Source organism: Cherax quadricarinatus, chromosome 8 (assembly GCF_038502225.1).
Source record: "Cherax quadricarinatus isolate ZL_2023a chromosome 8, ASM3850222v1, whole genome shotgun sequence".
In the NCBI taxonomy this organism is placed as follows: domain Eukaryota; kingdom Metazoa; phylum Arthropoda; class Malacostraca; order Decapoda; family Parastacidae; genus Cherax; species Cherax quadricarinatus.
Window position 1 is genome coordinate 39556750 of NC_091299.1, and position 26682 is coordinate 39583431.

Genomic DNA, 26682 nt, shown 5'->3' on the forward strand with positions numbered 1-26682 from the left:
CAACTTCGTTCTGTGCTGTCCGGCCATTGCCCAGGTTCCCTTCTTGACCTGAGGACTCAGAACACGACTGCTACGAATCCTCTTGTTTTCCTTCATAAATTGATCTGTTGTGGCACTAAGCTAGATCAGGATGAATGGCGTGGCTCAACAGTCTCACATCGAGGCAAACTATTTACCCTCATATTTACTAGTTACTTCCCCTGAGCTAACATCCCCTGAGCTAGCACTGAAGCCTACTGCAGTATTCCCCCTTTCTTATGTTCTTCATAAATTTACTGAAGGCGAAGTTCTCTTTTCCTAAAATTGGTTTCATATGTTTTTTGGAACAACAGTTCCCTTCAAGGTTGTGTTGAAAGCCTGATAATCAAAAGATATGATTTTACCCTCTTTTGTTAAGGATTAAACCTCATTATCCTGGCGCTGCATAACCCTTACAGGTTTAGTGTTTTCTTTAGATTATTAAAATGAAAACACATTCATCCTTATTATACCTTTAACTAGACCGAAGCTAGTATTATGCTCTCACCACTGTTTTTACCTTATCAGAGTTGTTCCTTCTTTTCCAAGGATGCTACGTCACTCCTCTTCAAGATGTTGCCAACACCACTTCCCTTTCTAGTACAGTGTGGACGATAGGCCAGAACGTTACCGTTACCTGCAATTATGGTTACCAAGTTTCCCACAACGTCAGTACGCAGGTGATCACCTGCACCAGCAACAGCTGGCAGTTTCTCCCCTGCCAGAAAGGTATATTTCACATCCTTCGTGTGTTTAATTAAACTCTTTCAACTGCCAGGTTCATTAAAACACTGTACTTATCTTATTTTATCACTTTATTTTTTTATGCAGCATTATGAGGAGGTAACAAAGCTAATTAAGGTACTTGTATTATTATTATTATTATTATTATTATTATTATTATTATTATTATTATTATTATTATTAACAAAACAAAGTGCTAAACACACAAGGGTCATACATTGTTGCAGGGTAGGGTGTGCTAAAGTTTGATACGCTTGATCTGAGATGAGCGAGAGTGGAGAGTATAGCAGAGGTTCAGTTTATGTAGTCTGTTTCTGTCAAGAAATCAAAGAGGGAGACTGTGTTTAAAGGTGGGGACGGCAACGAAGATGGAAGATACAGTAATGGTGTTAGAATGGTGACGACGTCGGAGGTCAGTTCTGCGTGCTTGCTGGTAGACAGGTGTAGTCCGATAGAATATGACAAACTAAAACTGGAACCTGACAATTCACACAGTGGAATTGGGTGCTTTTCCAAAAAGCTATCCATGAGCGAGATGTGTGTGCTCGATGCCAAGACGGGAAAGCATATCCACAGTATCCCAGGGGATGGCGTCCCCCCTCCCCCCTCCACGTGGAAGTAGGAGGTGTGTGACTGCGTTTAATTGTGAGGTCTCTGATGGATGTTTTGCTAATGGTGGAAACACTTTTTTTTTTTTTTTTTATTCGCCGGTACTCTCCCGGCCCGGGACTTTTGATGTTGCTATTAGCAAGTATTTGGCGAGTATTCGTGGTAACATCACCACATGGGAGCATTATGAACTGCTTAGAGGACTTTTCCGTGGGGGATTTGTTGAGGATAGCTTTTGTCTTCAGTCTGCAATCCCCATGGGGGATCTCTTCAGATTCTCCCATGGGAATTGCAGACTCGTTTAATAATCTTCCTGTAATCTGCTAGTGTACCTTACGTATAGCCTAGTGATACCATAGAGAAAAATTTTATTTAAATACTGAAAGGTGTACAATCTTGAGGAAATACCAAAAGTATACATTTTTTTTAGAAAACCTTACTCCGGTTGCTGCCATAGCTAACAACAGTAACACAATGGTAATAGTATGGTGGAGAGGGGAAAATCTAGAAAGTTCTTTCTTTTGTGAAAATACTAGATGTATACAATTACTTGTGGAAATATGAAAAATCTGTAGTTGGCAGTAGTCAGAAAGGCCAATAGTTTTCTAATAAACTATGGTAAAGCGACTTTACAAGTCTCTCTACCATAGCCAGCAACAGTGATACAATAGCATTTGATGGTAATAAAGTTGGTAGAATTACCGACAATAAATAAAGTAAAAGGACACAAGTGCAACTAATGTGACATTTTATTGTAGCAACGTCTCGCTTTCCAGGAGCTTTGTCAAGCCATAACGTCTTAACGAAGCTCCTGGAGAGCGAAACGTTGCCACAATAAAATGTCACAGTAGTTGCACTTGTGTCCTTTTACTTTACAATAGCATTTGATATGGTGGAGTTGGAAAAATCTAGAAAAGTTAAATACAGTGATCTATAAGTGCACAAAACCTCAGGCTGTAAAAAGGGTGCTAGAAGTCACCAATTTCCTTCATCACGTTGTAGAAGCTACCAGAAGTCACCAGTTCACCAAGCATGCAAGTCAAAGAATAATAATAATAATATATTTATAATCTATAAATTTATATATATCAACCTACAGTATATATACCAACATATAAAACAACATACTTTTATAGTAGACCTTTACCCTAGCCAGCCTACACAAGAGAATTGTTCGAGTGTACTAGAAGGAAATATTGTTGTATGGGATACTGAAATATAAATAATCTATAAAATTATATATATTACACTACAGTATATACTACCATCATGCAAATCTGCATAATCTGCAGAAAGAGTAACAGGCGAGATTTTGCTTGGATTCCAAGCGATCTCTGTGGAAAAATTTTCCATGGGTCGTGCATGGACCTTAAGCAACGAACCACTATTGATATTAATCAGAAAAATGTTTTTGAGTCTGCTCAAGCGAGAGGCACCAGTGGGAGAAAATTACATCTATGCTAAAAGACAAGAACACCGACAAAAAAAAATCTTAGAAAACATGACAATACTGTATAACAGCTGATAAAATAAAAGGAGTGGAGAAGAAGGGGTTGTAACCCATGGGGCTGGTGCTGTCTCAAAGGACAGTACTTATAAGAATACAATTATAAAAGAAAGTGCACCTGATGGTGCTGGTACCGGAGGACAGTGCATCAGATGGAGACAGTGGCCCTGGTGATGAAACAGGTAAAGACAACACTATACTGCTGGAGTGGAATAAAAGGTGATGATGATTCAGGGAATAGTGTTGATACATTACCAGAAAAAAAAACTGGTGGAAACACTGATGTCAGTACAGTGGCTGTAGGTAATGGAGAGACAGAAGAAAAGTCACCAGTAGAGAATGCAGCCACAAAAATCCTGGCAAATTTAAATCAAATCTATGCAAATTCTATGCCTTGGGTATCTGCAGGCATGGAATATCTAGAAAAACAGGTGGAACGTGCTATTCTGAACATCCTCAAAAAATGCCACACACATGACAACAGGAGAATGCAACTCCTCTTCTTTTAACTTATTTCACCCAGAAATGTGTTACTCATCAGTCTAAGAAAGACAATGTTGAAACATATATTGTCAGGCACACCACCTATAGGGGATATGAAGATACAGATCACCTAGACTATGGGAAACAAACCAGGGGAGGCATAACCACTCCAGAGACGGAGGTTTATTAGTGCCAGAAAAAAAAGGAATCTGGCAAGAAATGACAGAAATCCTACACCAACTCAAAACACTTCTGGAAATGAGGCACAGTCATTGGCCTCCACTCCAGAACAACAGATATTAATATGCCAGCAAACAAAGCCTCCCTACATACCATCAACACGACGAATTTATCTTCCCAAACACACACGGTCTAGACCCATCAACAAACAACATAATACCTTCATCAAGGGACTGTTCACAGTGTCAAACACAATGTTTGCTGCTTTCACAGAGACTCACATAATGGATCACTTTAACAACGAAATATGGATACCAGGTTATAATCTATTCAGATGTGACAAAGTCGCTCGTTTTCTCAGAACTACTAAACACCTCAAATAATGTAGTTGAAGTTTTGGCAGTAAAGTTCGAAAACCAAAACCTAGTCATCGTGGTTGTATTCAAGCCTCTGGATGATATTTACCAACAATTCCAGGACCAGCTTTTCAAAATTGACCACTGTCTGGAAAATCTCCCAACTCATGTCCCAAACATCTTGCTGCTGGGTGATTTCAACTTAAGATACCTAAAGTGGAGGAGTGTAGCAGATAATGTTATAGCAGAGATAACCCCAGGAGGTAACCCAGAAGAAAATTCACATACACATGAGCTATTAAACTTTGAAACAAATTTACTTTAATCTACCAAATAATAGAGCCAAAAAGACTGGAAAATGCACTAAACCTCATCTTTACCAACAATGATAATCTGATACGAAATATAACGGTAACTAAGACAGTACACTAAGACCACATGTGCAGGGGCTCCTGACCAGCAAAATGTGACCAGTTATGAAGATGCCTTCATCAAATTCATCTTCATTAACAAAAACATATAGTGGGATCAAGTCAACCACGTCCTCAGTGAAACAAGCTGGAAAGATATCCTAAACACGCGAATCCGAACCTTTGCCTAGAAAGAATTAATGCTGTGACACTTGAGGTATGTTCAAAGCACATTCCTCTAAGAAAAAGGAAAAGAAGATGTAAACTAGAAAGAGAGAGATGCTCCCTTTACAGGCAAAGGGAAAGAATCGCAGAGCTGCTACAAGGGGCCAATATATCTGAAATACGAAAGGGGGACACTGGTCAGAGAAACAGCAAATATCAAACTTAAGCTTAAGGAATCGTACAAGAGACAAGAAACTCAGGAAGAACTTAAAGCATCAATGAAATTGAAAAAAATATACATTTCATTTCTTATCCCAAATATAAGGCAAAAATAATATCCAGTATTAGACCCCTGCTTAGAAGAAATGAGACTTACACATGACGGCAAAGAAATGAATGAGATACCAAAGTCTCAATGTGACTCAGTGTATAGTGAGCTATTAAATGGAATAAGAGTAGAAAATTTAAACGAATTTTTTATGACCGAGACTCAAAATTTGGTCAATTCAAAGATCTCCGATATGATCATAACACCGTAAGACTTCGAAAAAGCAATAAATGATATGTCATGTACTCTGCCCAAGGATGAGACTCATAAAACTCCGTGTTCAACAAAAACTGCAAGAAGCCCCTATCACGTGCTTTCAGCATTCAATGGAGAGGGAGCATGGACACAGGGGTCATCTCACAGTCACTAAAAACAACAGACGTAGCCCTCTTCCATTAGGCAGTAAAGCAATTGCAAAAATTACAGACCTATAGCACTAATGTCCTATATCTTTGAAAGGGTTCTGAGAAGTAAGATCGTCACTCACCTTAGATATCAAGGGCAACATAGGTTTAGAGCAGGCCGATCCTGTCGTTCCCAAGTACTGGACCACTATGACAAGGTCTTAGATGCACTGGAGGACAAACAAAATGCAGTTGTAGTATACACAGACTTTGCAAAAGCCTTCTACAAGTAAGAGCATGTTGTAATAGTGCACAAAATGCATGATAAAGGAATTACAGGAAAAGTTGGTAGGGGGCTCTATAACTTCCTAAGAAATAGAACACAAAGGGTAGTAGTAAACAGAGTAAAGTCTGAGGCTGCTACAGTGAAAAGCTTTGTTCCACATAGCACAGTACTTGCCCATATCCTGTTCCATATCCTCAAATCTCACACAGAAACGCAAGCCATATAGTATCGTGTTTTCCTTTGCGGATGACACCCGAATTTGCATGACAGTGTCATCCATCGAAGACACTGAAAGACTCCAAGCGGACATCAACCAAATCTTTACACGAGCCGTGGAAAACAATACAAAGTTCAACGAAGATAAATTTCAAGTTTTCCGATATGGAAATATTCGAGGAAATTAAAAGTATATCAGAGTATAAAACAAATTCTAATCACACAATAGAACAAAAAACTAATGTGAAGGACCTGGGAGTGATAATGTCAGAGGATCTCACATTCAAATATCACAACAATGTATCTACCACAGCTGCTAGGAAAATGATAGGCTGGATAATGAGAACCTACAAAACTACAGATGTCAAGCCCATGTTGGTGCTTTTCAAGGCAAGCAAAATTGCAGACCTGGAGAATGTATAGAGAACTTTCACAGCATGTATAAGTATGATAAAGCACCTAAATTACTGGGAACGGTTGAAGTCCCTTGATTTGTACTCCCTGGAATGCAGGCGATAGATACATGATAATATATGCATGGAAAATCCTAGAGGGACTAGTCCTAAATTTGCACACGAAAATCACTACCTATGAAAGCAAAAGATTGGGCATGAGATGCAACATCCCCCAATGAAAAGAAGGGGTGCCACGAGTACACTTAAAGTCAACACATTAAGTATCAGGGGCCCAAGGTTGTACAACTGCTTGCCAGCATACATATGGGCAATTACCATTAGACCTCTGGCTGTCATGAAAAAGGCGATGGATGAGTGAGAGGTTGTGTGATTGAATGGTAGTATGGAGTGGGTAGGAGGGTTAGATGCTGTTTTCCTGTGCTGTCTCACATTAACCGACACTGAGGGAGGAAGGAAGGAATTCCTGGAAAGAAAAAAAATCGAAATTTTTTGGAAAAAATTTTTTTCTTAGAGAAAAGTAGTGCATAATTTTGGTAAACTTGTTTCTGTCATATTTCTAAGTATCTTCTTCCAAAAATACATATATATTTTTTTTGTTCTTGCTGTCATCAAGAGGACATGATGCAATTGTTTTTTTTTTTTTTTTTTTTTTTTTTTTTTTTTTTTTTTTTTTTTTTTTTTTTTTTTTTTTTTTTTTTTACTCCAAAAATTACGATTTTCATGGTAGTTTCTATTGAAATATACAACATGGCGTCTTAGCTGTGGACTCCATATTAGTGCTCTAAGTGAGAGCTGCTCAGTCGCCTGTGGGCTGCCTTCATGAGAGGAGTGGAGGTGAATGTTGTACCGATGTCTGGCGTGCGGTGCCCATCGAGTTTTACTGAAAATGGATTTTTTTTCTATTTTTCTCAGAAATAAGTTACTGACCTTTCGATACTCGTTTTGCGAAAACTATTTGATGGATTGTGATGATTATTGACAAGTGATGGCTCTACACAATGGTAACCAGGATTTGCGACATCAGAGATTTATACTTTATAAAATAGGGCATTATTTTTTTTTCTATCTTTTGAGGCAAAAAGTCACCACAAACTCTTTGAACTGCTGTTTAAATCATATTAAAATTTCAGTGACCCACAGTAAAAGACACTTGGAGGGTAATTTTTGCCCTAAACAACAATTTTTACTGGTAGTACTGAGCAGAACACACTGGTAGGATGGAGCAGACAATGGTTTCCGACAGAACTGGATTGGCTTGCTTCTCTCGGCTTTGTTGGCTGCTAGCTTTGCTTCCTCGATACAGAAAAGCACTGGAATGCTTGTAAAACGTGCACACAGTTGTTTTGAAGGCAGGCCAGACGTATAGGTGGCTGATTTAGGCTATCTTGTACAGGCTAGCTTAATTTGGCTTGCCTTAATTACATAATCTCGGTTTACCCCTCCCAAATTTAACACAAAACCACTTACATTAAGCAACAAGGAAGTTTTTGCATAGATGAGACACTTGATGATTAAGACATGTGCAGCAGTTGGGTATGTTTATTGTTGAAACATTTCGTCTACACAGTAGATTTCTTCAGTCAAGTACAGAGGCAAGAGGTATAATAGTGAAATGAAGATCTGATAATCAGTCCATAAACCTTGGAGAAAAAGTATTTGAGGTGGTCAGTTCCTCAGCCTGGAGAAGAGCTCCATGGTTTGGAACGCTACGAAGCTGAAGCATGAAAAGGAGTCGAAATACTGTCGAAGGTGAGGTGGAAGTTCACGAAGACATTTCAGCGGATGGAGTCAACTAGAAGAATCAAGAAGGCAAGTCCCTATGGAAACCAACGCTTCTCAGTCACATTTAGTAGTTAAGAAGATGCTCTCTGTACCAAGATACCGATGTGCTGCAGTGTCTGACAGTTATGCTGAAAATGGTATAAACAACGGTATGTTGTACAAAAGGGCATCTTCAAAACTATTAGTTGTGAGTGAGAAAGGTTAGATTCCATAGGCACCTGCCTTCTTACTTCTACTAGTGGATCCCATTACCTGCAACGTCTTCATGAACTTCATATCATATCAGCTTCATAACATTCCAGGACATGGAGCTGAACTCTTCTCCAGGCTCAAAGACTGACCATCTCAAATACTTATTTTCCTAGGTCGATGGACTGATTACATGATGTTCATTTCACTAATATACCTGCTGCCTCTGTAATTGACTGAAGAAGCCTACCGTGTAGGCGAAACTTTTCAACAATAAAGATACTCAACTGTTGCATATGTGTCTTAATCATCAGCTTGTCTGCATTTTATACCAGTTTCAACATAGATGACGTAATGAGGGAGAATCCTGCTTGGCGTGGCTTCCCTTGCCTTGCTTCCCTGTGTCTCCTCACACTCGCATCTACGAAATTCATAAGAATTTCGGACCAAAGTAAAGCTATCAGGACCTCTTCCTCCTAGCCTGGTTTGATCATAACTCGTCAACCTATAGCACAGTCGGGCTGGTAGAAGGGAAGCACGAATAAGAGTGACACATATTACTGACACTACTACTACTACTACTACTATTACTACTACTGGTATAAACCTTGGTAATAAATACTAATAAATTGGTTTAGAAAGACACGGGAGCAAACACTAGGACATATTTATTAGAAAACTTTTTTACTCAGAATGACACTTTATCCAATAAAATCTGCTCCGCAACTTGTTTCTTTGTTTTCATACTTGTCGGCAATAAGACATTTCAGCCGAGGGACTAGATAATTAGTAGTCAAATTTGTAGTCAAAGAACAGCATTATGGAAAGAACTTTAACTGAACTTCATAGACTTGAGGCAGATGGCGAATGATACTAAACAGTCTATTTATCATCATTTTATCAATCAGGGAAAGCCGAATGTAAATTTTGCCAGAGGAACTCCTGCTGTAATTGGTATCATAATGTGCTTGAACAGCAAAACAAAAGATCCAGGATTTAAAAATAATAGGCACGTATATATATATATATATATATATATATATATATATATATATATATATATATATATATATATATATATATATATATATATATAGATCGAGGTACTTAAATGTTTCGCCATGAGTGGCTTCTGTCCTTAAGATTGAAGACGCCACTCGGGGCAAAATGTTTCATTAGTAAATGTCCTGATCAGTGCTTGTCTATTACCTACAACTATTCGGTATTATGATATTAGTTCCAACAAAATTCTGGAGACGCAACTCACAAATTATCAAGAAATCTTCGAGTTAGTCAAAGTGACATTTATATGAAAACAAATCCCCAGTTTTGCCCGCTGTAAATAACTCAAAACCAATGTGATTTGCTTAACTACCAAAGCACTTAAGAATATTATAACTTGAAAACATTGAACATGCCTGTCAGTGCAACCGAAGACTCCCTATTATCATGATCATAATGGCATATTTTCACAAAGTGTTAGGTTGACAACAGAGTGAACTCTGAATGTGCAATTTAGAGGCTTGGAGGGGATATGAATTAAACTTTTTTTTTAATCCAAAACTTGCTGTAAAACACTAGTGGGGAAGAGTAAGTCAGTGTTCATATTCTGCTTCATCTGCTCTTTCAGTAATGCAGGGAGTAATATGTCTGCCTGCTACTTTACAGGTCACAGTTAATTAATGCTGACTTGACTTTATGATTTTACCGTGTGTTAAGTTCATGATAGTGTAGCCATAACTTAATGATGTAAACAGAGAACTACGTGTTTTTTTATTATATTAGGAGCAAATTATTATCAGAGAATTTTTCACATGGAAGGTAAATTCCTTTTAAAGAAAGCTTTTCCTTGCATTACCATTTATTCGGCAGTGTGTCTAGAAGTGCCAGTTGTGAGGAACGCTACTACAGACTGGGTGGACAACATGTGGACAGTGAATGAAAAGGTCACTGCCACCTGCATAGGGAACCTGTACTTCGCTTCGCTAAAGTCTAAAACATGGAGTGTCACTTGCATGAACGATGGAACGTGGGACAACAGTACTGGCTGTGATGAAGGTAAGGATAACTGGCCATATAAGTTCAAAGGCGCCAAGTATGTTCGGAATAACGATGTAATTATTGTACATCATTGTAATTAGAGGAGTATTTTATCTCCTTAAATTAAATCATCTATATATATATATATATATATATATATATATATATATATATATATATATATATATATATATATATATATATATATATATATATATATATATATATATAGGTAGTAGGTTGGTAGACAGCAACCGCCCAGGGAGGTACTACCGTCCTGCCAAGTGAGTGTAAAACGAAAGCCTGTAATTGTTTTACATGATGGTAGGATTGCTGGTGTCCTTTTTTCTGTCTCATGAACATGCAAGATTTCAGGTACGTCTTGCTACTTCTACTTACACTTAGGTCACACTACACATACATGTACAAGCACATATATACACACCCCTCTGGGTTTTCTTCTATTTTCTTTCTAGTTCTTATTCTTGTTTATTTCCTCTTATCTCCATGGGGAAGTGGAACAGAATTCTTCCTCCGTAAGCCATGCGTGTTGTAAGAGGCAACTAAAATGCCGGGAGCAAGGGGCTAGTAACCTCTTCTCCTGTATATATTACTAAATGTAAAAGGAGAAACTTTCGTTTTTCCTTTTGGGCCACCCCGCCTCGGTGGGATACGGCCGGTGTGTTGAATGAAAGAAAATATATATATATATATATATATACGTATATATATATATATATATATATATATATATATATATATATATATATATATATATATATATATATATATATATATATATATATATATACATATGTGCAAAACAACCACTCTGAAAGAATAGAGAAATTCCAAGCGCTTTCGTGACTACTCACATTATCAAGGAACTATGAAAGTGAAGCATCCAAGGAAGCTATATAAGGGGTCCGGCCAGCACCTCACTATCAGATCCCACAACGGTTAAACACGTGACGCGCGGCGAGCCAACTTGGATAGGTCCTTTGCAAAACTCACCCCCAAGCTATTTATTTGTCCAGTGTATTATTAAATTCTTCCCAAATTCTATTAATTATAAATGGATCTAATTTATATAAACCAAAGGAAATATTCATATTATTGTCAAAACTGCTTTTTATGAAACAAGATTCAATTATATTCCTGTCGACCATGGACTTGCTTGATACTACTTTCTCAACTTTTTGAAAATCAATTGGATGGTTAAAATCTCTTACATGAATAAATAGAGCATTGGAATCTTGTCCAGTTCTAATGCTATGTTTGTAGATGAATGGTTCAGAGAACCGACATGTTGATAAATTAGACACATGTGCAACTCTTGGGTATCTTTATTGAGGAAACGTTTCGCCACACAGTGGCTTCATCAGTCCATACAAAGGAGAATCTTGAAGAACAGGAGGAGAATGAGGTAATCAGTCCCTCAACCTTGAGTCGATGTGGTCAGTCCATCAATCTTGAATAGAATACGGCATACGTGCTGAGAAGGAGCTTATAAACCGTTGGCAGGAGAGGTGCAGCAGTCATAGGTCGTGTAACATTTGTTCAATGTTGAAGTAGGTCGTGCCCAAGAATAAGGCAAGCCAAGAATTCCCAAGTATTAAGATCCCAAGAAGTTGCAGTGTCTGACAGGTTTGTAGATGAATGGTTCAGAGAACCGACATGTTGATAAATTAGACACATGTGCAACTCTTGGGTATCTTTATTGAGGAAACGTTTCGCCACACAGTGGCTTCATCAGTCCATACAAAGGAGAATCTTGAAGAACAGGAGGAGAATGAGGTAATCAGTCCCTCAACCTTGAGTCGATGTGGTCAGTCCATCAATCTTGAATAGAATACGGCATACGTGCTGAGAAGGAGCTTATAAACCGTTGGCAGGAGAGGTGCAGCAGTCATAGGTCGTGTAACATTTGTTCAATGTTGAAGTAGGTCGTGCCCAAGAATTAGGCAAGCCAAGAATTCCCAAGTATTAAGATCCCAAGAAGTTGCAGTGTCTGACAGGTTTGTAGATGAATGGTTCAGAGAACCGACATGTTGATAAATTAGACACATGTGCAACTCTTGGGTATCTTTATTGAGGAAACGTTTCGCCACACAGTGGCTTCATCAGTCCATACAAAGGAGAATCTTGAAGAACAGGAGGAGAATGAGGTAATCAGTCCCTCAACCTTGAGTCGATGTGGTCAGTCCATCAATCTTGAATAGAATACGGCATACGTGCTGAGAAGGAGCTTATAAACCGTTGGCAGGAGAGGAGCAGCAGTCATAGGTCGTGTAACATTTGTTCAATGTTGAAGTAGGTCGTGCCCAAGAATTAGGCAAGCCAAGAATTCCCAAGTATTAAGATACCCAAGAGTTGCACATGTGTCTAATTTATCAACATGTCGGTTCTCTGAACCATTCATCTACAAACCTGTCAGACACTGCAACTTCTTGGGATCTTAATACTTGGGAATTCTTGGCTTGCCTAATTCTTGGGCACGACCTACTTCAACATTGAACAAATGTTACACGACCTATGACTGCTGCACCTCTCCTGCCAACGGTTTATAAGCTCCTTCTCAGCACGTATGCCGTATTCTATTCAAGATTGATGGACTGACCACATCGACTCAAGGTTGAGGGACTGATTACCTCATTCTCCTCCTGTTCTTCAAGATTCTCCTTTGTATGGACTGATGAAGCCACTAAGTGGCGAAACGTTTCCTCAATAAAGATACCCAAGAGTTGCACATGTGTCTAATTTATCAACATGTCGGTTCTCTGAACCATTCATCTACAAACCTGTCAGACACTGCAACTTCTTGGGATCTTAATACTTGCGAATTCTTGGCTTGCCTAATTCTTGGGCACGACCTACTTCAACATTGAACAAATGTTACACGACCTATGACTGCTGCACCTCTCCTGCCAACGGTTTATAAGCTCCTTCTCAGCACGTATGCCGTATTCTATTCAAGATTGATGGACTGACCACATCGACTCAAGGTTGAGGGACTGATTACCTCATTCTCCTCCTGTTCTTCAAGATTCTCCTTTGTATGGACTGATGAAGCCACTGTGTGGCGAAACGTTTCCTCAATAAAGATACCCAAGAGTTGCACATGTGTCTAATTTATCAATCATCTAATGCTATATTTATGTTGTTTTAATCTTAGTTCGAGATTTTTACCAGTTTGACCGTAATAAACTTTATGGCAAATTTTACAAGGAATCTTATAGACACATCCATCAGCATTTTTGGGGGAATTCTTAATCAAACGTTTTTTTACTGTATCAAGATTTTTGAATACAACTTTAATATTAAAAGTCTTAAGAAGAGAAGGCATATCAACCAAGTTTTCATGGTAAGGGAGAACCAACATATTTTTAGTTGAATAAGGCTGGTTGCCCCTTTTTGGATTATAAAAAGTGTTTCTAGCAACTTAAAAGATTTATCATTTACATTTCTTGGGTATTTTAAATCATTACCTATTTCATAAATTTTGGATATTTCCTCATCTATGAACTCAGGACTACAAATTCGTAAAGCTCTCAAAAACATTGATGAGAAAACAGACAGTTTGACTCTATCTTGATGCGAGGAATAATAGTGGACATAGGAACAGTTATTTGTAGGTTTTCTGTAAATTTTAAATTTGAATTCATTATTACCCTTAATAATTAAAACATCTAGAAAAGGCAATGAGTTATTTTCTTCAAACTCAACAGTAAAGTTTATAGAATGGGCTAAGCTATTTAATTTTCCAAGAAAATGGTGTATATCTACATTTTTGGGCATAAGACAAAATATCATCAACATATCTGAACCATTTAGCTCTATTAGGGAGGATTGTGTTAAGCAACCTTGTTTCAAAAAATTCCATGTATAGGTTACTAAGAACAGGTGAAAGAGGATTTCCCATTGCCCTACCAAACTTCTGAGTGTAAAACTTATCATTAAATACAAATTTTGCATCAACAATGCAAAGTTTAATAAGTTTAATGATAGTAGGAACTGGCAATGGTAAATCATAGTTAACGTGTTCTTCAGATAAGAAACTTAATAAATCATCAACAGGAACTTTCGTAAACAAGGAAGTAACATCAAAACTAACCATGTTAAAATCATTTAAGTCAGTCAAGGAGCTTAATTTATCAACCAAGTCTATGTTGTTTTTAACATTAAAGTTAGAAATTTTGCCAACAATAGGGCTCAAAATATCAACAAGCCATTTGTATAATTTATATGAAACTGACCCTATGGAGCTAATAATTGGTCTGACTGGATTCCCTGGTTTGTGTGTTTTTATTAGTCCATACATGTAAGGTAAAGATGGATTAGTGGAAGTAAATTGTTTGACTAATTCATCTTTGCCTTTCAGTAGAAGTTTTATTGTTTTATTGAAATTGCTGTTAACGGTTTCTAGGGGATTTTTCCTAAGTTTAGAATAGGTTTCAGTATCATCTAAGAGATTATTCATTTTTTCTTGGTAATCATTTTCTTTCATAATTACTATTGTATTTATTTTGTCTGCTTTAGTAAGGCTAGTAATGCTTCACTTTCATAGTTCCTTGATAATGTGAGTAGTCACGAAAGCGCTTATAATTTCTCTATTCTTTCAGAGTGGTTGTTTTGCATATTTTAAAATCACCTGTTTACTGTGATCTTATTGCATTAATGGATACCACACGACTCTTCAGAATGTTCTCGATAAGCTTTCCTAATCATATATCTTTTGTTTCACAGTTTTCTTCTGCACTGATCAAGTCCCACAAGTTAAAAATTCGACTTAATTTTTTAAAAAATTGTTTAAACGAACAAGTTCTTCCCAAGTCTCTTTTACCCAATAGACTCCTTGACATGAGAGATCGCCCTTTTGATGATTTTATGAGAATTATTCTTCAGAAACATATTGAAATAACTAAAATACAGGAGAAGGAAGCATTCAAAATATTGAGAAACAAAAAATACTCTTTTAATCAGGCCATTCCATCAGAATGGAAACACAGTATGTTGGATCATTGCTATAATAAACTCAGAAGAATTTGTAATGAACTCAAGAGCAAACGACAAAGAAAATTAGACATTTTAATTGAAAATAGTGATTGGACAAAGCATGCTAATAACAATTTTGTAATTAACTTATCAGATGAAATTTTAGACAAACATACAACTGCTGCTCTAGGTTTTAGCCTAAGTTTTGCAACTTCAAAAAAACTTAATAATGTTGAAATTGCAAAAGCCTTTTGTAACTTTGAAAAATTTTCTGATTTATCCTCTGATGAAATTAATATTAGTAAAGGAATGGTATACAGCTCTATGTTAAAACCAAACATTCCCAATTGCCCTCAAAGATTCTTTAAGTCTTATGATACACTTAATAACAATAAAAATTTGCGCCTTACTAAAGCAGACAAAATAAATGCAATAGTAATTATGAAAGAAAATGATTACCAAGAAAAAAATAATAATCTCTTAGATGATACTGAAACCTATTCTAAACTTAGGAAAAATCCCCTAGAAACCGTTAACAGCAATTTCAATAAAACAATAAAACTTCTACTGAAAGGCAAAGATGAATTAGTCAAACAATTTACTTCCACTAATCCATCTTTACCTTACATGTATGGACTAATAAAAACACACAAACCAGGGAATCCAGTCAGACCAATTATTAGCTCCATAGGGTCAGTTTCATATAAATTATCCAAATGGCTTGTTGATATTTTGAGCCCTATTGTTGGCAAAATTTCTAACTTTAATGTTAAAAACAACATAGACTTGGTTGATAAATTAAGCTCCTTGACTGACTTAAATGATTTTAACATGGTTAGTTTTGATGTTACTTCCTTGTTTGCGAAAGTTCCTGTTGATGATTTATTAAGTTTCTTATCTGAAGAACTCGTTAACTATGATTTACCATTGCCAGTTCCTACTATCATTAAACTTATTAAACTTTGCATTGTTGATGCAAAATTTGTATTTAATGATAAGTTTTACACTCAGAAGTTTGGTATGGCAATGGGAAATCCTCTTTCACCTGTTCTTAGTAACCTATACATGGATTTTTTTGAAACAAGGTTGCTTAACACAATCCTCCCTAATAGAGCTAAATGGTTCAGATATGTTGATGATATTTTGTGTCTTATGCCCAAAAATGTAGATATACACCATTTTCTTGGAAAATTAAATAGCTTAGCCCATTCTATAAACTTTAAAGTTGAGTTTGAAGAAAATAACTCATTGCCTTTTCTAGATGTTTTAATTATTAAGGGTAATAATGAATTCAAATTTAAAATTTACAGAAAACCTACAAATAACTGTTCCTATGTCCACTATTATTCCTCGCATCAAGATAGAGTCAAACTGTCTGTTTTCTCATCAATGTTTTTGAGAGCTTTACGAATTTGTAGTCCTGAGTTCATAGATGAGGAAATATCCAAAATTTATGAAATAGGTAATGATTTAAAATACCCAAGAAATGTAATTGATAAATCTTTTAAAGTTGCTAGAAACACTTTTTATAATCCAAAAAGGGGCAACCAGCCTTATTCAACTAAAAATATGTTGGTTCTCCCTTACCATGAAAACTTGGTTGATATGCCTTCTCTTCTTAAGACTTTTAATATTAAAGTTATATTCAAAAATCTTGATACAGTAAAAAAAACTTTTGATTAAGAATTCCCCCCAAAATGCTGATGGATGTGTCTATAAGATTCCTTGTAAAATTTGCGATAAAGTTTATTACGGTCAAACTGGTAAAAATCTCGAACTAAGATTAAAACAACATAAATATAGCATTAGAACTGGACAAGATTCCAATGCTCTATTTATTCATGTAAGAGATTTTAACCATCCAATTGATTTTCAAAAAGTTGAGAAAGTAGTATCAAGCAAGTCCATGGTCGACAGGAATATAATTGAATCTTGTTTCATAAAAAGCAGTTTTGACAATAATATGAATATTTCCTTTGGTTTAAATAAATTAGATCCATTTATAATTAATAGAATTTGGGAAGAATTTAATAATACACTGGACAAATAAATAGCTTGGGGGTGAGTTTTGCAAAGGACCTATCCAAGTTGGCTCGCCGCGCGTCACGTGTTTAACCGTTGTGGGATCTGATAGTGAGGTGCTGGCCGGACCCTTTATATAGCTTCCTTGGATGCTTCACTTTCATAGTTCCTTGATAATGTGAGTAGTCACGAAAGCGCTTGGAATTTCTCTATTCTTTCAGAGTGGTTGTTTTGCATATTTTAAAATCACCTGTTTACTGTGATCTTATTGCATATATATATGTGTTTATGCAAGAAAAGCCAAGGAGGGTGGAAATCTTTTGCTCAAGTACTTTCAACATTGCACAGCTCCTGATGACTCACTTAGAAGCGTGAAAGTACATACTTGAGCTAAAGATTTCCACCATCGTGGTTGCATTGTTAAGATCGCCTGTCTGCGATTGTTTTGCATATATGTACTCACCTAATTGGTTGCATGGGTCAAGACATCTTCTGACCCCGCCTCTTCACTGAGTGATACTAGGTCCTCTCTCTCCCTGCTCCATGAGCTTTATCATACCTCATCTTAGAGCTATGTATGGTTCCTGCCTCCACTACCTCACTTGCTAGGCTATTCCACTTCCTGACTACTCTATGACTGAAGAAATACTTCCTAACATTACTTTGACTCATCTGGGTCTTCAACTTCCAATTGTGACCCCTTCTTTCTGCGTCCCTTCTCTGTCTACCTTGTCTATTCCACGCAGTATTTTGTATGTCGTTATCATGTCTCCCCTAACCCTCCTGTTCTCCAGTGTCGTCAGGTCGATTTCCCTTAACCTTTCTTCGTAGGACATTCCCCTTAGCTCTGGAACTAACCTTGTCGCAAACCTTTGCACTTTCTCTAATTTCCTGACGTGCTTGATCAATTGTGGGTTCCAAACAGGTGCTGCATACTCCAGCATGGGCCTGAAGTACACGGTGTACATTGTCTTGAACGATTCCTTTCTTAGGTATTGGAAAGCTATTCTCAGGTTTGCCAGCGCCCGTATGCTGCGGCAGTTATGTGGTTGATGCTTCTGGAGATGTGCTCGGTGTTATACTCACCCCGAGATCTTTCTCCTTGAGCGAGGTTTGCAGTCTTTGGCCACCTAGCCTATATTCCGTCTGCGGTCTTCTTTGACCTTCGCCGATCTTCATGACTTTGCATTTGGCGTGGTTAAATTCGAGAAACCAGTTGCTGGACCACGTGTCCAGCCTGCCCAGGTCTCTTTGAAGTCCTACCTGATCCTCATCTGATTTAATTCTCCTCATTAACTTCACATCATCTGCAAACAGGGACACATCTGAGTCTAATCCTTCCATCGTGTCAGTTACATACCAGAAATAGCACTGATCCTAGGACCGACCCCCTGTGGGACCCCGCTCGTCACAGGTGCCCACTGTGATACCTCATCACATACCATGACTCGTTGTTGACTCCCTGTCAGGTATTCTCCGATCCATTGCAGTGCCCTTTCTGTTTTACGAGCCAGATCCTCTAGCTTCTGCACTAACCTCCCTTGAAGAACTGTGTCGAATTCCTTCTTGCAGACCAAGAAGATGCAAACAAACCACCCCTCTCACTCGTGTCTTCTGTTACTTTATCATAAAACTCCAGAAGGTTTGTGACACAGGATTTGCCTTCCATAAATCCATGCTGGTTGGCGTTTATACTCTTCTTATGTTCCAGGTGCTCCACCACTCGCCTCCTGATAATCTTCTCCATGACTTTGCATACTATACATGTCAGTGACACTGGTGTATAGTTTAGTGCCTCTTTTCTGTCTCCTTTTGCAAATATGGTTACTACATTTGCCGTCTTCCATACCTCAGGTAGTTGACCAGTTTCAAGGGATGCGTTGAAAATTGTGGTTAGTGGCACACACACAGCATTTCTGCTCCCTCTCTGTTTACCCACAGGGAGATGTTGTCTTGTCCCATTGCCTTTGAGGTAAGAAGGACCCTTGGCAGCTTCTTCACCTCCTCCTCAGTTGTGTGTATGTCATCCAACACTTGTTGGTATATTCCTTGTTGGCGTCCCCTCTGTTCTGTCCACCCAGAGGCCTTCCAGTCTCCACTGTAAATGCTTCCTTAACTCTCTTGTTGAGCTCCTCACATACCTCTTGATCGCCTCTTGTGAGTTCCCCACATTCTTCCCTTAGCCTGATCACCTGATCTTTGACTGTTATCTTTCTCCTAATGTGGCTATACTGCAGTTTCGGGTCATACTTGCCTTCCAATGGTATGTCGTTTTCGTACTGTCCCTGAGCCTCCCTCCTTATCTGTGCATACTCGTTTCTGGCTCTTCGACTACTATTTTCGACTATTTTCGACTACTCTATTTTCCTGGGTCTTTGCCTCCTGTACCTTTTCAATTCTCTGTTGCACTTAGTTTTTGCTTCCCTACACCTTCGGGTAAACCAAGGACTCGCTTTTTTCTTCCCATTATTTCTATTGCTCTTGGGAATAAACCTTTCCTATGTATGTATGTATGTATGTATGTATGTATGTATATGTCGTGCCGAATATGTAAAACTTGAGATCTTGGCTTAAGTAGCAAAGCTCATCTTGCCGTATAAGACAAGCGAAAATTTGTGTATGCAATAATTTCGCAAAAATCATTCTGAACCAAACGAAAAAAATATATTTCACTGTGTTTGTTTAGCCTTAAATTATTGTAAATGTGTCTAAAATATATTTAGTTGGATTAGGCTAAAATAAATTGTGCTTGTTATAATAAGGTTAGGCAAATTTTCTAAGACTCTTTTGTTGTAAAATTATAAATTTTTACATTAACTTTAATGAAAAAAATATATCTTTAAACGTATAAGAGAAAATTTTAGAAAGGATTTAATTTCAAAAAAGTTCTTGCAAATTGACCAGTTTTACATATTCGGCACTTCATAATTATATATATATATATATATATATATATATATATATATATATATATATATATATATATATATATATATAGATATATACATATATATATATATATGTCGTGCCGAATAGGCAGAACTTGCGATCTTGGCTTAAATAGCAACGCTCATCTTGCCATATAGGACAAGTGAAAATTTGTGTATGCAATAATTTCGCCAAAATCATTCTGAACCTAACGAAAAAAAAATATTTCACTGTGTTTCTTTAGTATTAAATTATATATATATATATATATATATATATATATATATATATATATATATATATATATATATATATATATATATATATATATATATATATATATATTTATATATATATATATATATATATATATATATATATATATATATATATATATGTGTGTGTGTGTGTGTGTGTGTGTGTGTGTGTGTGTGTGTCGTGCAGAATAGGCAGAGCTTGCGATCTTGGCTTAAATAGCAACGCTCATCTTGCCATATAAGACAAGCGAAAATTTGTATATGCAATAATTTCGCCAAAATCATTCTGAACCTAACGAAAAAAAATATGTTTCACTGAGTTTGTTTAGTATTAAATTATTGTAAACAAATCTAAAATATATTTACTTGGGTTAGGCTAAAATAAATTGTTCTTGTTGTAATAAGGTTAGGTAAGTTTTCTAAGATTCTTTTGGTGCAAAATTAAATTTTTTTTACATTAATATCAATGAAAAAAATTATATCTTTAAACGTATAAGAGAAAATTTCAGAAAGGACTTAATTTTAAATGTGTTCTTCCTAATTGACCAGTTTTACATATTCGGCACGACATATATATATAGGTATATATATATGTCGTGCCGAATAGGCAGAACTTGCGATCTTGGCTTAAATAGCAACGTTCATCTTGCCATATAGGACAAGCGAAAATTTGTGTATGCAATAATTTCACCAAAAATCATTCTGGACCTAACGAAAAAAAATATATTTCACTGTGTTTGTTTAGTATTAAATTATTGTAAACAAATCTAAAATATATTTAGTTGGATTATGCTAAAATAAATTGTTCTTGTTATAATAAGGTTAGGTAAGTTTTCTAAGTTCCTTTTGGTGCAAAATTATAAATTTTTACATCAACATTATTGAAAAAAATATATCTTTAAACGAAAAAGAGAAAAATTTGGAAAAGATTTAATTTGAAATGAGTTCTTGCTAATTGGCCAGTTTTACATATTCGGCACGATATATATATATATATATATATATATATATATATATATATATATATATATATATATATATATATATATATAAATATATATATATATATATATATATATATATATATATATATATATATATATATATATATATATATATATATATATATATATATATATGTATATATATATATATATATATATATATATATATATATATATATGTATATATAAATATATATATATATATATATATATATATATATATATATATATATATATATGTATGTATATATATATATATATATATATATATATATATATATATATATATATATATATATATATATATATATATATATATATATATATTATAGGTAGTAGGTTGGTAGGCAGCAACCACCCAGGGAAGTACTACCGTCCTGCCAGATGACTGTGAAACAGAAACCTGTAACTGTTTTGCATGATGGTAGGATTGCTGGTGTCTTTTTCTGTCTCATAAACACGCTAGATAACAGGGATATCTTGCTACTCCAACTTACACTTTGGTCACACTTCACAGACATGCACATGCATATATATATACATACATCTAGGTTTTTCTCCTTTTTCTACATAGCTCTTGTTCTTCTTTATTTCTTCTATTGTCCATGGGGATGTGGAAAAGAATCTTTCCTCCGTAAGCCATGCGTGTCGTATGAGGCGACTAAAATGCCGGGAGCAATGGGCTAGTAACCCCTTCTCCTGTAGACATTTACTAAAAAAGAGAAGAAGAAAAACTTCATAAAACTGGGATGCTTGAATGTGCGTGGATGTAGTGCAGATGACAAGAAACAGATGATTGCTGATGTTATGAATGAAAAGAAGTTGGATGTCCTGGCCCTAAGCGAAACAAAGCTGAAGGGAGTAGGGGAGTTTCGGTGGGAGGAAATAAATGGGATTAAATCTGGAGTATCTGAGAGAGTTAGAGCAAAGGAAGGGGTAGCAGTAATGTTGAATGATCAATTATGGAAGGAGAAAAGAGAATATGAATGTGTAAATGCAAGAATTATGTGGATTAAAGTAAAGGCTGGATGCGAGAAGTGGGTCATAATAAGCGTGTATGCACCTGGAGAAGAGAGGAATGCAGACGAGAGAGAGAGATTTTAGGAGATGTTAAGTGAATGTATAGGAGCCTTTGAAACAAGTGAGAGAGTAATTGTGGTAGGGGACCTGAATGCTAAAGTAGGAGAAACTTTTAGAAAGGGTGTGGTAGGAAAGTTTGGGGTGCCAGGTGTAAATGATAATGGGAGCCCTTTGATTGAACTTTGTATAGAAAGGGGTTTAGTTATAGGTAATACATATTTTAAGAAAAACAGGATAAATAAGTATACAAGATATGATGTAGGGCGAAATGACAGTAGTTTGTTGGATTATGTATTGGTAGATAAAAGACTGTTGAGTAGACTTCAGGATGTACATGTTTATAGAGGGGCCACAGATATATCAGATCACTTTCTAGTTGTAGCTACACTGAGAGTAAAAGGTAGATGGAATACAAGGAGAATAGAAGCATCAGGGAAGATAGAGGTAAAGGTTTATAAATTAAAAGAGGAGGCAGTTAGGGAAAGATATAAACAGCTATTGGAGGATAGATGGGCTAATGAGAGCATAGGCAATGGGGTCGAAGAGGTATGGGGTAGGTTTAAAAATGTAGTGTTAGAGTGTTCAGCAGAAGTTTGTGGTTACAGGAAAGTGGGTGCGGGAGGGAAGAGGAGCAATTGGTGGAATGATGATGTAAAGAGAGTAGTAAGGGAGAAAAAGTTAGCATATGAGAAGTTTTTACAAAGTAGAAGTGATGCAAGGAGGGAAGAGTATATGGAGAAAAAGAGAGAGGTTAAGAGAGTGGTGAAGCAATGTAAAAAGAGAGCAAATGAGAGAGTGGGTGAGATGTTATCAACAAATTTTGTTGAAAATAAGAAAAAGTTTTGGAGTGAGATTAACAAGTTAAGGAAGCCTAGAGAACAAATGGATTTGTCAGTTAAAAATAGGAGAGGAGAGTTATTAAATGGAGAGTTAGAGGTATTGGGAAGATGGAGGGAATATTTTGAGGAATTGTTAAATGTTGATGAAGATAGGGAAGCTGTGATTTCGTGTATAGGGAAAGGAGGAATAACATCTTGTAGGAGTGAGGAAGAGCCAGTTGTGAGTGTGGGGAAAGTTCGTGAGGCAGTAGGTAAAATGAAAGGGGGTAAGGTAGCCGGGATTGATGGGATAAAGATAGAAATGTTAAAAGCAGGTGGGGATATAGTTTTGGAGTGGTTGGTGCAATTATTTAATAAATGTATGGAAGAGGGTAAGGTACCTAGGGATTGGCAAAGAGCATGCATAGTTCCGTTGTATAAAGGCAAAGGGGACAAAAGAGAGTGCAAAAATTATAGGGGGATAAGTCTGTTGAGTATACCTGGTAAAGTGTAGACTGAGAATAGGATAGCAGATGAACAAGGAGGCTTTAGGAAAGGTAGGGGGTGTGTGGACCAGGTGTTTACAGTGAAACATATAAGTGAACAGTATTTAGATAAGGCTAAAGAGGTCTTTGTGGCATTTATGGATTTGGAAAAGGCGAATGACAGGGTGGATAGGGGGGCAATGTGGCAGCTGTTGCAGGTGTATGGTGTAGGAGGTAGGTTACTGAAAGCAGTGAAGAGTTTTTACGAGGATAGTGAGGCTCAGGTTAGAGTACATAGGAAAGAGGGAAATTATTTCCCAGTAAAAGTAGGCGATAGACAAGGATGTGTGATGTCACCGTGGTTGTTTAATATATTTATAGATGGGGTTGTAGGAGAAGTAAATGCGAGGGTCTTGACAAGAGGCGTGGAGTTAAAAGATAAAGAATCACACATAAAGTGGGAGTTGTCACAGTTGCTCTTTGCAGAGATTGGTGGATGAATTTGGTAGGGTGTGCAAAAGAAGAAAATTAAAAGTGAATACAGGAAAGAGTAAGGTTATGAGGATAACAAAAATATTAGGTGATGAAAGATTGGATATCAGATTGGACGGAGAGAGTATGGAGGAGGTGAACGTATTCAGATATATGGGAGTGGACGTGTCAGCGGATGGGTCTATGAAGGATGAGGTGAATCATAGAACTGATGAGGGGAAAAGGGTGAGTGGTGCACTTAGGAGTCTGTGGAGACAAAGAACTTTGTCCTTGGAGGCAAAGAGGGGAATGTATGAGAGTATAGTTTTACCAACACTCTTATATGGGTGTGAAGCATGGGTGATGAATGTTGCAGCGAGGAGAAGGCTGGAGGCAGTGGAGATATCATGTCTGAGGGCAATGTGTGGTGTGAATATAATGCAGAGAATTCGTAGTTTGGAAGTTAGGAGGAGGTGCGGGATTACCAAAACTGTTGTCCAGAGGGCTGAGGAAGGGTTGTTGAGGTGGTTCGGACATGTAGAGGGAATGGAGCGAAACAGATTGACTTCAAGAGTGTATCAGTCTGTAGTGGAAGGAAGGCGGGGTAGGGGTCGGCCTAGGAAAGGTTGGAGGGAGGGGGTAAAGGAGGTTTTGTGTGCGAGGGGCTTTGACTTCCAGCAGGCGTGCGTGAGCGTGTTTGATAGGAGTGAATGGAGACGAATGGTTTTTAATACTTGACGTGCTGTTGGAGCGTGAGCAAAGTAACATTTATGAAGGGGTTCAGGGAAACCGGCAGGCCGGACTTGAGTCCTGGAGATGGGAAGTACAGTGCCTGCACTCTGAAGGAGGGGTGTTAATGTTGCAGTTTAAAAACTGTAGTGTAAAGCACCCTTCTGGCAAGACAGTGATGGAGTGAATGATGGTGAAAGTTTTTCTTTTTCGGGCCACCCTGCCTTGGTGGGAATCGGCCAGTGTGATAATATATATATATATATATATATATATATATATATATATATATATATATATATATATATATATATATATATATATATATATATATATATATATATATATATATATATATATATATATATATATATATATATATATATATATATATATATATATATATATATATATATATATATATATATATATATATATATATATATATATATATATATATATGTCGTGCCGAATATGTAAAACTGGTCATTTAGCAAGAACTCATTTAAAAGTAAGTCCTCTCTAAATTTTTCTCTTATACATTTAAAGATATATTTTTTTCATTAATGTTAATGTAAAAAAATTTAATTTTGAACCAAAAGAAACTTAGAAAACTTACCTAACCTTATTATAACAATAACAATTTATTTTAGCCTAACCCAAGTAAATATATTTTAGATTTGTTTACAACAATTTAATACTAAACAAATACAGTGAAATATATTTTTTTCGTTAGTTTCAGAATGATTTTGGCGAAATTATTGCATACATAAATTTTCATTTGTCATATATGGCAAGATGAGCGTTGCTATTTAAGACAAGATCGCAAGTTCTGCCTATTCGGCAGGACGTATATATATATATATATATATATATATATATATATATATATATATATATATATATATATATATATATATATATATATATATATATATATATATATATATATATATATATATATATATATATATATATATATATATATATATATATATATATATATATGTATATATATATATATATATATATATATATATATAATATATATATTATAATATATATTATAATATAGGGAAGTACCACCTCTATGGCTGGAATGGGGACCCTCATCCTCAGAGAAGACAATAAACGTACCTCAGGGAAAACTCAAGGTTCTCCGGGGAGCTGTTTGAATATTTTCTTCTCCTACCACCCCCTATATTTGATATTCTATGTAAACATTTATTACTAAGCAGAATACATTTACAGAAAAACATGAACATGAATACAATATCACAATGTATCAAAGATCACGAATTTCCTCCAGCTCCTCCGAGGCCGGGCGCGAGCCAAGTATGCAGCAAGCATTTCCCCTTTGGATGGCCACGCTGAGGCGCTGGAACATGAAAGTGGCTGCCCTTGGGTCCCTGGTGGTGTCGATGAGTCTGGAAGCCAATTCTTTCCCCACGATCCCAAGGTCTCTGATCCCACTGGGACAAATTGATACTGTTGGCTTATGTCCCTGTACTTTCTGATCTTGTACTCCTCCCTTTGATCAGCAGCTCCTCCCTGTCGCCCAATACTGTGATGGATATAGGTGTCAGCCAGTGTGGACACACAGGTATAGTCCCATGCAAAGAGCTTGCCATTCTTCCAAAGATGGTGATCCCGTCGGGGCGGTTTGCTGGATTGTGGGTATTGTTGGTTGCTAGTGATCGGGGCTCCCTCTCGGCTGATCATATATATATATATATATATATATATATATATATATACAACAGGGCTTAGTAAAGCTACTGAAAGGCTTTCAGGTAATATAAATTTGGCACCTTCTGGTG

The 26682-nt window shown here is 36.5% G+C and overlaps 1 protein-coding gene across 1 annotated transcript in view; it reads left to right on the forward strand.

The window, feature by feature from the left end:
- LOC128685266 (uncharacterized) overlaps positions 1-26682 on the forward strand; it is a 245819-nt gene that overhangs the window by 181268 nt on the left and 37869 nt on the right. The window contains exons 19-20 of the mRNA XM_070083031.1: positions 568-747; positions 9906-10091. Of these exons, the coding sequence (XP_069939132.1) occupies positions 568-747; positions 9906-10091 (366 nt within the window). The remainder of the gene's footprint in view (positions 1-567; positions 748-9905; positions 10092-26682) is intronic.